The sequence below is a fragment of the Colias eurytheme genome, chromosome 25 (genome assembly GCF_061535395.1).
Source record: "Colias eurytheme isolate Ceu_HAF_F1 chromosome 25, ilColEury1 Martin Lab GWU primary, whole genome shotgun sequence".
Lineage (NCBI taxonomy): Eukaryota > Metazoa > Arthropoda > Insecta > Lepidoptera > Pieridae > Colias > Colias eurytheme.
Window position 1 is genome coordinate 3090633 of NC_143004.1, and position 14801 is coordinate 3105433.

Here is a 14801-nt window from a genome sequence, read left to right on the forward strand (position 1 = left end):
TAAAATATAATTTTATCTTTAAATTAAACGCGCTAACACGGCCATTCTGAAAAAAGCTCGTGCTCTGAGCGGTAATTCAAAACTCAAAATATCAATGATATAATTCACTTCAGCTGGTGACATTCCGACTTGTTTTAAGTAGTACATTATATTCAAAGTATTTGTTTCTTTGTCCAGTTGTCAGGCTAAACCACTGTCTGAATCCATACTGACAAGTGACAATCATGTTAGTATTATTTTCCGCCCAGTTGTAAGACTAAGTTACAGAAAACCCGTACAGACAAGTGGCATTCAATTCTATTATTATCTGCCCAGTTGCCAGCCTAAGTCACAGAAGACCCGAACAGACAAGTGGCATTCGATTGTGTTATTATCTGCCCAGTTGTCAGAGTAAGTCACAGAAGACCCGTACAGACAAGTGGCATTCGATTGTATTATTATCTGCCCAGTTGTCAGACTAAGTCACAGAAGACCCGTACAGACAAGTGGCAGTCGATTGTATTATTATCTGCCCAGTTGTAAGACTAAGCCACAGAAGACCCGTACAGACAAGTGGCAGTCGATTATCATATTTAGTTTCCATTACCGCTAACACGGTCATCTAAATTTGGCTTTGGTACTATTGTTACACGTACACAGGACACAATAGTAGTCTAGCAATTGCTTGTACTTTTCGCTTCATAGCAATCATTGTCGAGTATTTTTGTGATTTACATAGGATTCGATAGCTCAACGAGTTTTTCCAGCTGCGAACAGCGGCTTCTGTATCTCATTTGTATCTCAACTCTCAAGTGATAACCATAAGTCCTGGAACATAATTAAAAGTTAAAACACAAGTTATATCCGGCTTGGCCATAGTAAAACAATAACACAAAACGTCCTCGTACGTTCATTTGAAATGAGTACGGTAATTTATCTCGTGATGTCAAAACACAATGTATTATAACACAAACATAACCGCTCGGCCAAACTGACCTTATAGAACACCATCACATCCATACGATGAACTCAAACTCAAATATTGATTTATTCAACTGGACTTCGCATAGAAGCGTTTTTCAATCGTCAATATACAGAAAAATAATAATTTAGCACCACAATAGCTTACACTGGGCGCCATCGAAGGCACCACATTGGATCCAAATTCCATGGGATCAAAAACTTATTATTTGTGACATAAGCACGTCGTTCGCTTACCACAATTATTAAAGGCTCAAATATCCTGGACAACCGCCCGGATTGCACATCACATTGTAATATTGATGAACTACATTACCGTTACAATATTCCACACCACAAACATTAACTTCACACAACGCACAAGAAAACACACATTGTGCGAGTTCCTTCATCCTTGTTTACTTGAAGTCAATTCAATCCAATTTTTCGTAGATTGAAGTCCACAGTGGTATACTGTCATGATGGTGACAGTGACAGTTGCACACTGTCACGTAGTATGATGGAAGAATTTGTGCCAGCCTGCCAGGATTCCGAGTAAGGGCTGGTTCATCTTCTACTTCTGATGTTAAAGCGTGGTTGTATTACGTAATTAAATACTGATATAATACTTTTTAGACATCTTAACTCGACCAAAGTCGGTACAAGAATGACTCGCAACTGCAGACGACCGTTATTTATAGGACGATTATTCGAGTGGCGTGACTGTGTGAGTCAGCGCAGGTGTTATTTGTGTTGTTTTGATCGTTATTTTGAATACGACATGTAATGTTATTATTATTTGATAATTAAATGATTATTAATACTTTTATCCATTTGATTATTATTAAAATAATTAATTAAGTTCGTCAATTGATTTACTTTTAAAATATAATTTTATCTTTAAATTAAACGCGCTAACATACTTATATTCAATTATTATTTTGCCTTTTTTATTTGTTTTACTTTTAATTATTATTACCAATATTTTCAGAAGAAAATAAATTAATGTATCCAGAACGAGAGTTTCATTTTAAACTTTAAATGTAACTATGTATAAAATAGACCAAAAAATTTTTACGAGAAATTAACAATAAATTATCTTTTATATTGTTTCTATCGATTTGAATAATAAAATAAAATTTGAAAAAGGAATGTTTCCTTTCAGAAAAATTTGCTATCCCTAGTATTTCAAGTACTTTCCATTCAGGGCACATCGAAAATTTCCACACTGTATATATACAAACAAATATATAAATATGCAAATATTGCTCGTTTAATGGTATAGGATAAGTAGTAAATTTATTTATCAACAACATTCCTACGATAGCAAATAAAATCGAACTACTGATTTATTTATACTGTGGCATAATCGCCCGCCTTCATAGGTCACCGGAGTTCATGCCGCGCCGGCTCCTGCGCAACGCGGGCGCGAGCCATCTCAGTGCCTAAAATGCCTAAACTTTCAGTACAAAGGGCTCTTAATTAACGAATTCCGAAATTATCTCGACACGACACTTAACCTTAAGGCTCTTATATCGCAATCAATGTGTTTACACGTAAAGCTTGTTATATACTGATACCAATACTATAGAAATAATTCATGAAAATATAAATAAAAAATTTTCGGTCGAATATTTTGAAAAAGTTTTATGTTTCCAGTTTGAAAAATTCCAGAGCATTTTATTTTTTTCAAACTATGTATTTATTTTATAGTTGTTGAAAAAATACTATTAATAAATACTAGTAAAAGTTAACATAAATGAAAAAGTATTGAGTTTGAGTTTGCATTGCTACTAAGAAGCACTTTCATAGCTTTCATATCTCCATAGAATCGCAAGTTCACTGTAACACATGCCTCCAGCTTTCCCCACGCTGCTCGAGTGGGCGTGGCGTGGGCGAAGCCTTGATTGAAGAATGTCGACTGTCAAAACTGCTTATTAGCTGTTAATCTGTATCTGTTAACGGAATAGCGACGTATCAAAACATATGGTGGGTAGCGTGGAATGTATAAGTGAAAAAATTGTTGATTATTATGTGTAAATAGATCTCCTAGTTGTTAATAATTGTAATAATAGAAGGAAAGAGGACTAGAATGTTAGTAAATATTTGTTTAGAACGCTATTTAATATGGTAAAGAGAAGGATAGTTGATCAATTACCTAGGGGTGGTATTAAATTAAGTAAGTTGGTTAAAAATACTCAGAAAATAGGTAAATGGAAATTGATGTGAAAAAGCTGAAAGCGCTGTTTATATTATAGCTTTTGAGCATTTCTTTTAACACCAATATCATAAACCATGTGCCAGTGAAAGTTTTAAATTAGGTCAAGACGTTTTGAAGATTAATTAGAATTATTAGAACAGATAGAAACACAAACAAAAACAAAATAATTACACAAATAATAACGAACATGTGCTGAAATTTAATTATTTTTTGATGGATTAGAGTTAGTAATGTTGTTACTGCAACATTATCTTCATGTCATGATGCATCTCTTGTTTGTTCCTGACTCTTCACTTCTCTGAGCATAATTTTTTTATTTTATATTATATAAAATTTACATTATTCGTAAACAGCAGCTTCAAGCCGGGTATTGTATACGTAGAAATTGCTTTCCGAACCGGTGATACTTTGTCGTAGTAATTGCCTTGTAATTGGACGATTCAAAATGGATTCTAAAAGAAGCATTGTGGATCTTTCTTGCGGAATGAATAAATGCTGTAGGCGTGCTTTTATATTATGTATTCTGTACCATAATTCTATAAGTATCGTCGATCAACTACCAAGTTCTTGGTATGAACATGAAGAAAGAAAATAATAACACAAATACCTAGTGATCAAATCAAGACCTAATTTATTATTTCGCTAATATTAATTATATATTAGCGAAATAATATTATTATAATTCATAAATTATTATAATTCATAAATTCGTCGTCTGTCTGTTCATTCCGTTATTATTTATGCATAATGAATCACTGGTGGTTAGGTATTCCGAGCAGTCGCTTATTAAATATGACGTTCCCCATCTAAGGCGTATCATCCTTTGTTGAAGTCGGTAAAGTGCTAATTTACGGCCTCGATTCTGTAAGTGTACGTTTGTTATTCATAGTAATTGTACTTTTATTATAGTAGTCGGTTAAGTGTATGCAATTAACAGTTAATTGTATAAATGAGAGTGAGAATGTAGGATGATTCGATCGATTAGCTTGGTGTAAGAAGAAATAGCTTCAAAATGTAGCTTTATTTGCGTTTAGCGGTATGAAAAGCTTATGTACTAAACTTAGTACATAAGCTCATACCGTTACACATAAATAGATAATGGTCACAGAAATACATTTCATGCAGATTCGATCAGCTGTTTTCGTGTTTTCGTCAGAGTAATTAACGATTTAAATATGCGTCAATCTTTACAAGCTTTCTGGATTATTATACATAAAAAGTAGGTGCTTATTATGAAAGTATGTGACTGTCAGTTTTAAACCCGACTTCCAGGAAAAGAGGGTGGTACTAAATTTGTAATGGATATGTATTGACTATGTATTTCTCGACCTTTCCATTCTTCAATTACAATAAAGTTTTCTAGGACATGTATACGGATCCTTTAGTAGTACTCTTTTAAAACTTTCACTGTATATTTGCTGAATCATTGCGATGTATTTTTCTTATTCTTGTTATGACATGTCTAGACTATATGATGTGTCCATGACGCGTTTACGCCTACATGTTGATAGCTATTTTTCGATACAAATGCTTCGTAGTTAGAGATAATATTGAAGCTCGTTTGAGCTCTAGTTATTTTGTTTACGCTTTTATGTTTTCTTAGCGTTGAATAATTTCACGATCCTAGTCATCACATATTATAAAACAAAGTCGTCCGCTACGACTGTCTATTCGTCATAAACTTAATAACCACTGAACCGATTTTCATTATGTTTTCATTATTGTATAGCGCGCGGTTCTTGAGGAAGGTTTTAGTATATAATTTCATAAGCAGAAAGCTTGTTCAATATCATTCTTTGATTATAAACTAAACAGCTTTTATGATTAGTTTCCTTCTTTTTAACAAAGTGCATTGCTACCATTTCATTATAGTATACAGGACTCTTTATGTCCTACAGTCAGTACACAACGCTAAATAAGATATACATGTACTTATATGATACACGAAACATTGATTTTTTGTCATTTGCATAACACGCACGGCTGGCCGGCAATGGCGAATGCACAATGCGTTGTTGCACACAGATGCGCGAAATGGCGGACTGCAGGGGTGCCAACATGATGGAATTTCGAGAAAATTTGTATTAAAATTACAATTTGGATGAAGATGAGGATGTTTGGAAGGATGGATGTTGTATGGAGCTCTAGTCATCTTAATTCTAAACAGCGTCACAGCAATTACCACTATTTTATGTTTATTTTTTGATGACGAAAAAATCAATGAACGAATTTGTATAAAAACAGATTATTATAGTACCTATGGTTGCAAAGTTGCTGATTATTGTAGACTGTTACTAAGTTAATCTTATCCCAGGTACGACGTGGAGCTACGGGTTCCAGCTAGTTTTATACGAATATGGTAAAATTATTTGTTATATGGTCATCCTTAGTTGGTTACCTAGTTCCCGTTATAGTCAAACTAGTTAAAAACTTACAAAATCTCAAACAACGACTCAAGTTTCACTGACAGGAAGCATAAGCTTGTTATAAAGAATAACTAAAGCTGTATTCATATAGGAGTTCGCAAGTTAATTCAACTCTAAAGCTTTCCGAGAACAAACTCGATACAAAACCTCATAAACAGATAACAAGCAGATAGGCATTATCAAATTATTCCCGTGTTTATAATTTCGTAATGTTGGCCAGCATGCTGCCAATCGATGTATGGGGGTGGAGGGGGTTAGGCACCCTTCTGACCCCTGCGCTGCATGGTAATTATAGCCTTGTCTATGGTCAGTGCTGAGGTTGTAATAATGCACTGGATTCATGTGCACTATGACTTAACATTCAATGTTCGAGGCATGTCTGGAAATAGTAGTATTTGATGTGATGAAATACTGATTAAATAGATGATTTTACTTTTTTGTCTCGATTTAATTGGTCTTAATTCATGGTATTAAGTAGAGGAAAGTTGTAAGGATAGCTTTGAATATGTTTGTTGCTCTTTCGCAAAAAAAAACTACGAAATTCCGCCTAGATTCTAAATATGTATTATAATTCTAGTAGAATATGGATGAAACCAAGGTGTAAATTTACTTACTGTTTATCACTACATAGTATAAAACAAAGTCGATTTCCCTGTCCCTATGTCCTTATGTCCCTATGTCCCTTTGTACGCTTAAATCTTTGAAACTACGCAACGGATTTTGATGCGGTTTTTTTTAATAGATAGAGTGATTCAAGAGGAAGGTTTATATGTATAATAACATCCATTAAATAGTGGAGAAGTAATGTTATTTTTGAGGTTTCTAAAGTGATGTCGTAAAAAATTACATTTTTTCCGCTTACATTGCAAACGCAGGCTGAACCCTACGAGTTTTATCAAAATAATGTACTAAGTATTATACACATTGAAAAGGTCTATAGAAAAGTCCGCGATGGTATATGTCTATCTCTTATGGATAACCCACAACATTTTTTTGTCATTTACTTTTTACGAAAAATAATGGCTAAATTTCGATGCGATTTTAACCAATACAGCATTAATCCTTAACCAATTAAATACCTTGAATACATTGTTCGTTTAATATAGATCTATATGGCCCTTTACACCGTATGATTTAAGTGAATATTTTCGAAGATATTACAGATTTAAAAATTGCGGGACGTAGCGTTTGCGGCGGTACCGGCCGGCCGCCAGGCTATCTATACGAAGTCGGAGCGGGCCGCTATGTTTTTATATGTACAACGTTCAAGCGCGTCACACACGGTGAAGATACTATAATATTTTATCTTAAGATACTGTTATATTTTATATTACATTATCTTAACGCTTCCGGTATCAGCGTTCGGACCATCATTTTTCTTTTTGTTATTGCGTACCACCCACCCCTGTAGAACCGCCATCCTGTTACAAATGACGCGAAATTTTGTGGGTCATTTGTAACAGGATGGCGGTTCTACAGGAGTCTTAGTACGCAATGACAAAAAGAAAAATGATGGTCCGAACGCTGATACCGGATGCGTTAAGATACTGTAATATAAAATATAACAGTATCTTAAGATAAAATCTTCACCGTGTGTGACGCGCTTCACAGTTTTTCTGTAGTGTATTTAGTATCAGCATTGCACCCGTGCGAAGCCGGGGCGGGTCGCTAGTAGTTAAATAAAGTTATTGTTTCAATTCAATTATAATACCTACCACATAAATAGCACGGAACAGAGAACAATAAGTCTAGAACTTTCCTCATTTTATTACTGTTCAATAATGATTAACCCTTTTGTATGGAAAATTCAAATCGCCAATTAGGAACCGCATAATTACAATTTTCAGTAGCTTGTTACTTACAATTATTATAAGTAATTGTATTGTTATCGGGGATTTTGTAAAAGCCTTCACCCTTAATGCGGCGATTACACCTAACGAGTACAGTGGCGAGTCAGTGTCCTCGGCCGAGTGCTCGGTTGGTATAAACACTTCAACGAGTGCTCGGCCGAGTACTCGGCCGAGAAGAGCGGCGAGACAGTCACTAGAATCCCAATTTGTTTACTCGGCCGAGTACTCACTCGCTATCCCGCTCGGCAAGTATAAACACGCACTCGTCGCGTCACTCGGCCACTCGCCACTCGTTCGTTTCGTCATTGTATTTTTTCAAAGAATTATTATTTTTATTTATTATTTCTAATACATCCCACAATTCGTTAATAATATCTGGTAACAGCCGATTTAAAACCCGTTTAAATTCTTTTTTTTTTCGATCCATTGCAGACGTCCGCGTCGGGATCAAAACTGAACTGACTCGCCACTAGTGAAATACGTGTAAACACCCACTCGGTTCGGCAACTGTCTCGGCCGAGAGCGTATTTACTGACTCGCCACTGTACTCGTTAGGTGTAATCAGCGCATAAGCGTGGGGTGTTGTTATTTTTTATGATTTTCCTTGTTTGGTTTCGTATAAAAGGAGTTTTTATATTTATATTTTATATGTATACAATATGTTATGACTTATGACTTATGATGTAGGTAGGTATAAGCTTGCTGTAAGGTAGTATGTGGGAATAATTTGAGGTATATTTTATACTCTTATGGACTCTTATTTCTTTTACTTGTATAGAATTCTATGTTTACACTGTTCTCTAAAAATACATAAATAAAATTACTATACAGTATCTCTCTCTAAACACCAACAAACGAGCGAGACGCTCAATCGCATTGACAAATCAGCCCTGTCCATACCTCCATCTAACGATGATATATCCGTCTACCCGCACTATATTATAATGTCAGTCAGAGCTAATGTGACGTCATTGGAATACACGTAAATTCATTATGTGGCTCTCCCCACATTTGTTGGATAGGTTAGACTTGGTTGATGGTGTTTTAATTGTAAGTTTATAAACATACAATTTAACAATGAAGAAAAGTATTGGTAAAAATATTGAAGCAGATAGAGAACATAATCTAGAGTAGATAGAATTACAATAAAATATATAAGATCGTTCTACCACACATTGTAGATAACAATTTTGTGACTGAAATTTATGAGTAGGTATTGTAACTACTATACCTAGTATAATCTGTGACTATACTTTTCATCAACTCAAGACACTAGTGACTAGTCTAATAACTTTATTAGGCTTTATTGAATTATATCGTGTATCGTGAGTTTATTATCATATAACACAATTCGTGTATTCTAAGACAGTTAATAAAAAAATTCACGATATGTAACCATCCTTACATTTCTCTAAGTTCTCTTTCCTGTCCCCCCCCCCATTTTTTGAACTTATAGGTACATAATAAAATTCAAACACCTTGATGATGTTATTTAATTTCAAAATTAATTGTTTCAGTCATGAGCCGGAAGGAGGCGGGCGGTGCGGCGAGGGGCCGCTAGCGCGCGCCATGCAGCCCGCGTCGCCGAAGCGGCACGCGCCGACGCAGACGCACGGTGAGTGGCCGGCTTTATTTTGTTCTAAGGGCTGCTATTCACGCGCTGATGGTTTGTGATGCTAGATTAGAATTGGATGTTAATGAATGGATGGGACTTACGGTGTTATGAGGGGAAAATGAAATAAATATGCCTACAAAATAACCTAATGACCTAAAAACAGCAGTAGAAAAGAAGCATTGTACAAAAATTAATTAGTAAAACTTCATATTGATAAATAATTATTTTTGACTACAATGCCAGAACTACCAATGTTGTTTGACACGAGGAAAGTTTAACAAAATATGTGGCCATACGACAAAACGTTTATAAGAAACAATTAGAAACGTAATATGTGGTCAGTCTGTTAATGTGACTTCTGTGTAGTATTTATGTACCCTCTCGTCGACAGACGGTCGTTTGATATCATTTAGGCAGCTGTCGTTAACGGGAAGGAAACCTTACAACATTCCTAACGTTTGAAATTATTATTTTCTTTACATACAGAAAAGAACCTTTAAATGTTGCCACGCTATTATTAACTAATAACTAGAGCTAGGTTTGCGTTTTCAATTCGTAATCGTCACAATCGCTCACCATATTAAATATCTATAATGTGCTTTATGTCTTATTTACCTTTAATCTTGTTCTGTTCAACAATGAAGGTCCAAACAGCATTGATTATACTTATTAGCATGGATTTCGAGTCAAAGTTCAAAGTCAGATCCAAAATGATTCATCAAGAAAGTTCATACCGTAATTACTCATGATATCTCACTCAACACGGCAAATCCATAAGTAACAATTAGGAATAATTGCGATACTCGGCCGTCAAAGGTCGTTTGTCGCTTCCTTCGCTCGATTAATAGGTGATGAGCCGGTGGGGTTAACGAGCAAGACGCGGCAACCCGCGGTGATTCGTAAATTTCGTGAATGTCATTTTGATTGAACGCATTCGTTCCTTGATAAGTATGGATGCTGTAAAATGATATGTTAATTAGGTAATTAGGTGCAGAGGTTGCGGTGGTTATAGTTTTCCGACTTGGGTATTGTGTAGGGTAGTTAGTTGTATGTTTTTGGTAATGGGTTGGGGGGAAAGCGGCAGAGTAAATATTTTTGGACTCTCTTTATAGGGATACAAGCGTGTGACTATTTAACAAAATTGATAAACCATTCTGCAGCCATGCACAGTGCACTCTCTATGAGTCATAACAAATTATTATCAGAATGAAAACAATGGATATTATTTTAGTAAAAAAATAGTTTCGCTGTAATGCTTCAGACATGAGACAATAGAGAATATCTATTTCATATAATAATAAGGTTTTATAAGAATGATTGTTAAATAAAATGAAATAACTTCTGGGTAGAAATATTTCAAGTAACAAGAATTTGAAGACAAAACAAAGAAGACAAGAAGAAGACAAAACATCTTCAATTAAATATTTTTTACAAGCTCAAATAAGCGGACTCACCCGTCATCACAGTAATTACACATATAAATAAATGGTGCAAAAAAACAATGACAGGAAAACACAATCGAAACAGAAACAGACTTCCGCGTCAGGATTCGCCTCCCATCGATACTCAGTAAAAATAGCGGGAAATTACGGATCGATTACAATTAATTTGCATACACCAGGACACCTGTTTCTGCCAGTTTAATACATATTAATCTGTTTTTCTTACTAATTAGTATACGAGTATACGACCATATACGGCCTCACAGTTCCACAGAACGTATTAACATATTATTCCCCTATAATCGCGTTTTCTAGGCGCTTCTCGGGACACGCCGGACGTCGGTTTAGCATTCTGTATGTGCGACATGCAAATTTCATATTAATAAAATCATTTATATTCGTCAAGCTGTACCCACGGATGACAATGGTGCTTCTTGAAAATATTTTATTGGGCCCTAAATTATAAATTTTTATGTCGTCCGTCAGAGCGGCTGGCGTTTGGCGAGAACTATTTTAGTGTCTCACGTTATATATCATGCGGTTTATTGAACAATGAACTTATGAAGATGAGAATGAATTATGGAAATTGTGTGTCGTTTTGCATTTCATGTGTTTAGTCATAGTTTAATGAAAACGGTTTCTTGGTAGGTTGTTTATGATTGAGTGCTGGATAGTTTCATATAAAACATTTACTAATCCTTGGTAATTTTGAGATAAAATGAGTGTTTATTTTTTATCAATTGTTCCGCACAGTGACTTCGAAAATAAGAAGTAATTGCTCTATCAATTTTCCTTATTGTCTTGAAAAAATCTTCGTTAAGATTATGAGGTATCTGAAGCTTAAATATTTCCATATTTAATTATGTTTTGTAATTGCTATTTTCTATGACTATATTATTTAAGAAAGTCGTTATAGTCATATATATATTTTTATAGACATTATACAACTCATTCAAGAGCAGATGAACTAATTTTAAAATTTTTGTTGGATTTAAGCAGAAACATATTATGTGTTTGATCTCGATTTTAATATAGTCACAATGAGCTTGCTCGCTTTTCTCCCACAAATCACCAAAATATTATATATTAATTATCCGAATTGGTCAAACCAGTCCCGAGTTTTACCCTTGGCAACACATTTGGCGATTCATTTTTATTTTTAAGATAATAAAAGTAAGTACATAATTCCAGGCACATCCCAAGACCCGTCCACGCTGAAGGTCCACCTGCCCAACGGCGGCTTCAACGTGGTCCGCGCCTCAGCAGACGAGGACGTGCGTTCCGTGATCAGATGCCTCGCGGCGAGGCTTGCGGCGGGCGAGCGTGTGTATGCGAGCTGCTTCGCGTTACGGGCGAGGCGGTTGACTACCGGGAAGGTGAGTTGAACAGTGAACTGTGGTCTAAAGAAGTATATGAACATATTGTTGATGTTAAAGTTATATTCTATGATAGCGGGTTGTAAACGTGATTTGCTCTGAATAAAAAGCAGTACCTACGTTCGTAGATATACAGATTTGTATATGATACAAATAAATCGCGTGTTGGACAAATTAATGTTTTTTTTATTTCTACAAGCTATATATTTTATAAACAATTGTGAATTGTGATTGCATTCTATTGAATAATGATTACTTAATGGTTATTGTTTGTTTAAGTTCTAATTTTTGTATTCAAGTTTTAATGAACTTTGCAAATGCACGTGATCTTCGTGTAATCTACTACAGTCACAAATTCAAATTTGTTGCACTTTTCAAATGTTTTTAAGCTATTCTGAAGTCCCATCTACCTTTATGCAAAGGTGTATATTAGGTGTTATACCTAGTAATGTATTAATAAAAACGAGTTCGCATAAATTCCATTACATTTCATTATTATCTTTTTTAATCATCAGGTTCAATGTATATTATATAATGTCCTTATATTTTGAATCTTTTATTAATTAAGATAATGATACTATATATTTAATTTTGTTTTTATGGTGAATAAATGATTATGATTATTTATTTATATCCAACCCAGATCCGATGGATCCACCAAGACACCCCGGTCTCCGAGCTGCTGGCCGCGTGGCCGGCGAGCGAGTGGCGGCTGGAGCTGCGCGTGCGCTACCTGCCCGCCAACCTGCGCGACCTGTGCGACTCCGATCGTGTCACCTTCCATTATTACTATGACCAGGTGGGTTGTGGGGTGAAAGCAGGGAAGAAATCCCCATCTACGCTCCTGGCATCTGTGCTACAATGACCGCGTCACCTTCCATTATTACTATGACCATGTGGGTTGTGGGGTGAAAGCAGGGAAGAAATCCCCATCTACGCTCCTGGCATCTGTGCTTCAATGACCACGTCACCTTCCATTATTACTATGACCAGGTGGGTTGTGGGGTGAAAGCAGGGAAAAAATCCCCATCTACGCTCCTGGCATCTGTGCTTCAATGACCACGTCACCTTCCATTATTACTATGACCAGGTGGGTTGTGGGGTGAAAGCAGGGAAAAAATCCCCATCTACGCTCCTGGCATCTGTGCTAATGACCGCGTCACCTTCCATTATTATTACGATCAGGTGCGTTATTGTGATAAGAAAGTTCAGAGCATGGAAGAAAGGTTAGTCTGGCCATTTACGGTACTAGGACCGCGTCACCTACTATTACTACGACCAGGTGGGTTATTTTGGTATAGATAAGAAGTACAAGTATAGTGAAAGTAGGGAAGAAAAGTTACCCCCCTTTTCCATCTGTACAACAAAACCGCATTACTTTCCACGATTACTACGATAAGGTGCGTTATTGTGATAAGTAAGAGTAAAGTACGCATCTGTGCAGCTTGGATCGGGCCCTCTTAATTACGACGATGTGTGTTTGTACTGATAACACTGCACTATTGCCAAGAATTTGCCACTCATTTTATCCTATAAATGGTGGAAAGTTCATTCGAATTAAAAATCATTCATTCTTATCCAAATGTCAATACCAATTTACCTTCTAGGAGGCGAATTTTCAGAAATACTTCGTGTGCTCGCTTTGAAAAATAGTATTGGTGAAAATTTCAAGTTCCTTATCATATTAGTTTGGAAGTTAGGTTCTGTCGTTGATATGAAAGGCATTCAACCAATCATTACTTCCTTTATAGTTTATATTAAATTTAGATAATAATTTGTATGTTGTGTACGTTCCAGGTGCGACATGACTACCTCAACGCCAACCATCCGATGGTCGACCACGACTTGGCGATACAAATATGTTGCTTGGAAATCAAGTGAGTACAATAATAATAAATGATTTCCGATGTGGGATCACAGATTTTGTATGTAACTCTTTCTTAATAATTTCTATTATTATTAACTATCTCTAGGTCTTGACATATATTATGCTGAAAGAAATATGTACTTGCTTCTATAAATGCTGATTAACGTATTTTAAAAGCATTCAAACGTAATCACAAGATTTTTTCTGGAAGTATAAAATGCGGAAAATCTATTATTTCAATCCGACCCTTGACACTCCACTATATCACACTAATAACTTAGGAGCATTCTAGATTTCTAGACATTTCCAAAACATTTGTTATTGAATGTTTCTTTAACTTCCAGATACTTCTGCAAGGACATGCAAATATCCATGGACAAGAAATCGAACATCGAGTATTTAGAGAAGGAGTTTGGCCTGCACAAGTTTGTGCCTAAATCCGTGCTGGATGCTATCAAACCGAAGGTGCTTAAGAAGTCCATACAACAGCAGTTTAAAAAGGTATGTGATTTAGTATAAATGGTATTCTATTCATCTTGTTCATTATGTTCACCTTGTTCGCCTTGTTCATCCTGTTCACCTTGTTCATTCTGTTCAGCCTGTTCATTCTGTTCACCTTGTTCATTCTGTTCACCTTGTTCTCGCAGGTGGTCGGCCACCTGAGCGACGCGGACTGCATGCTGAAGTACGTGGAGACGATGCACACGCACTACGGGTACGATAGGGAGACTTTTACGGCGGCGCTCGGCTCCGGGTGGGCGATACCCGTCGAGCTTGCTATCGGGCCCGATATCGGTGAGGATGGGTGTTTTTTGCCCGTTGAGTTGTTTGATGCATATTAAATTGTGGGCTAAGAAAATATTGTAGCGTTCAATCACAGCTTGACAGGACTTATTTTGTAATGTTACTTAAGAAAATAGCGTACCTTTTGTTTGTTTCTTAATTTTTTTCATGTATTGAATGAGATTATTTAAGACCCCATTGACACAAGATTTCTATTAACTTATTAGTACTTTAAAAAGGGTCGCCGTGGTCGTTCTAGCTACTTTCTGACAAACGACCAAA

General features: G+C 35.9%; 1 protein-coding gene across 6 annotated transcripts in view; it reads left to right on the plus strand.

Moving 5' to 3' along the window:
• The window catches only part of Fak (protein tyrosine kinase 2 Fak), a 170458-nt gene that overhangs the window by 133991 nt on the left and 21666 nt on the right, over positions 1–14801 (plus strand). For all 6 annotated transcript variants that reach the window (XM_090116463.1, XM_090116464.1, XM_090116461.1 and 3 more), the window contains 6 exons: positions 8954–9051; positions 11685–11869; positions 12513–12668; positions 13667–13746; positions 14081–14237; positions 14384–14531. In XM_090116463.1, coding sequence (XP_089972589.1) covers positions 8954–9051; positions 11685–11869; positions 12513–12668; positions 13667–13746; positions 14081–14237; positions 14384–14531 — 824 coding nt within the window. The remainder of the gene's footprint in view (positions 1–8953; positions 9052–11684; positions 11870–12512; positions 12669–13666; positions 13747–14080; positions 14238–14383; positions 14532–14801) is intronic.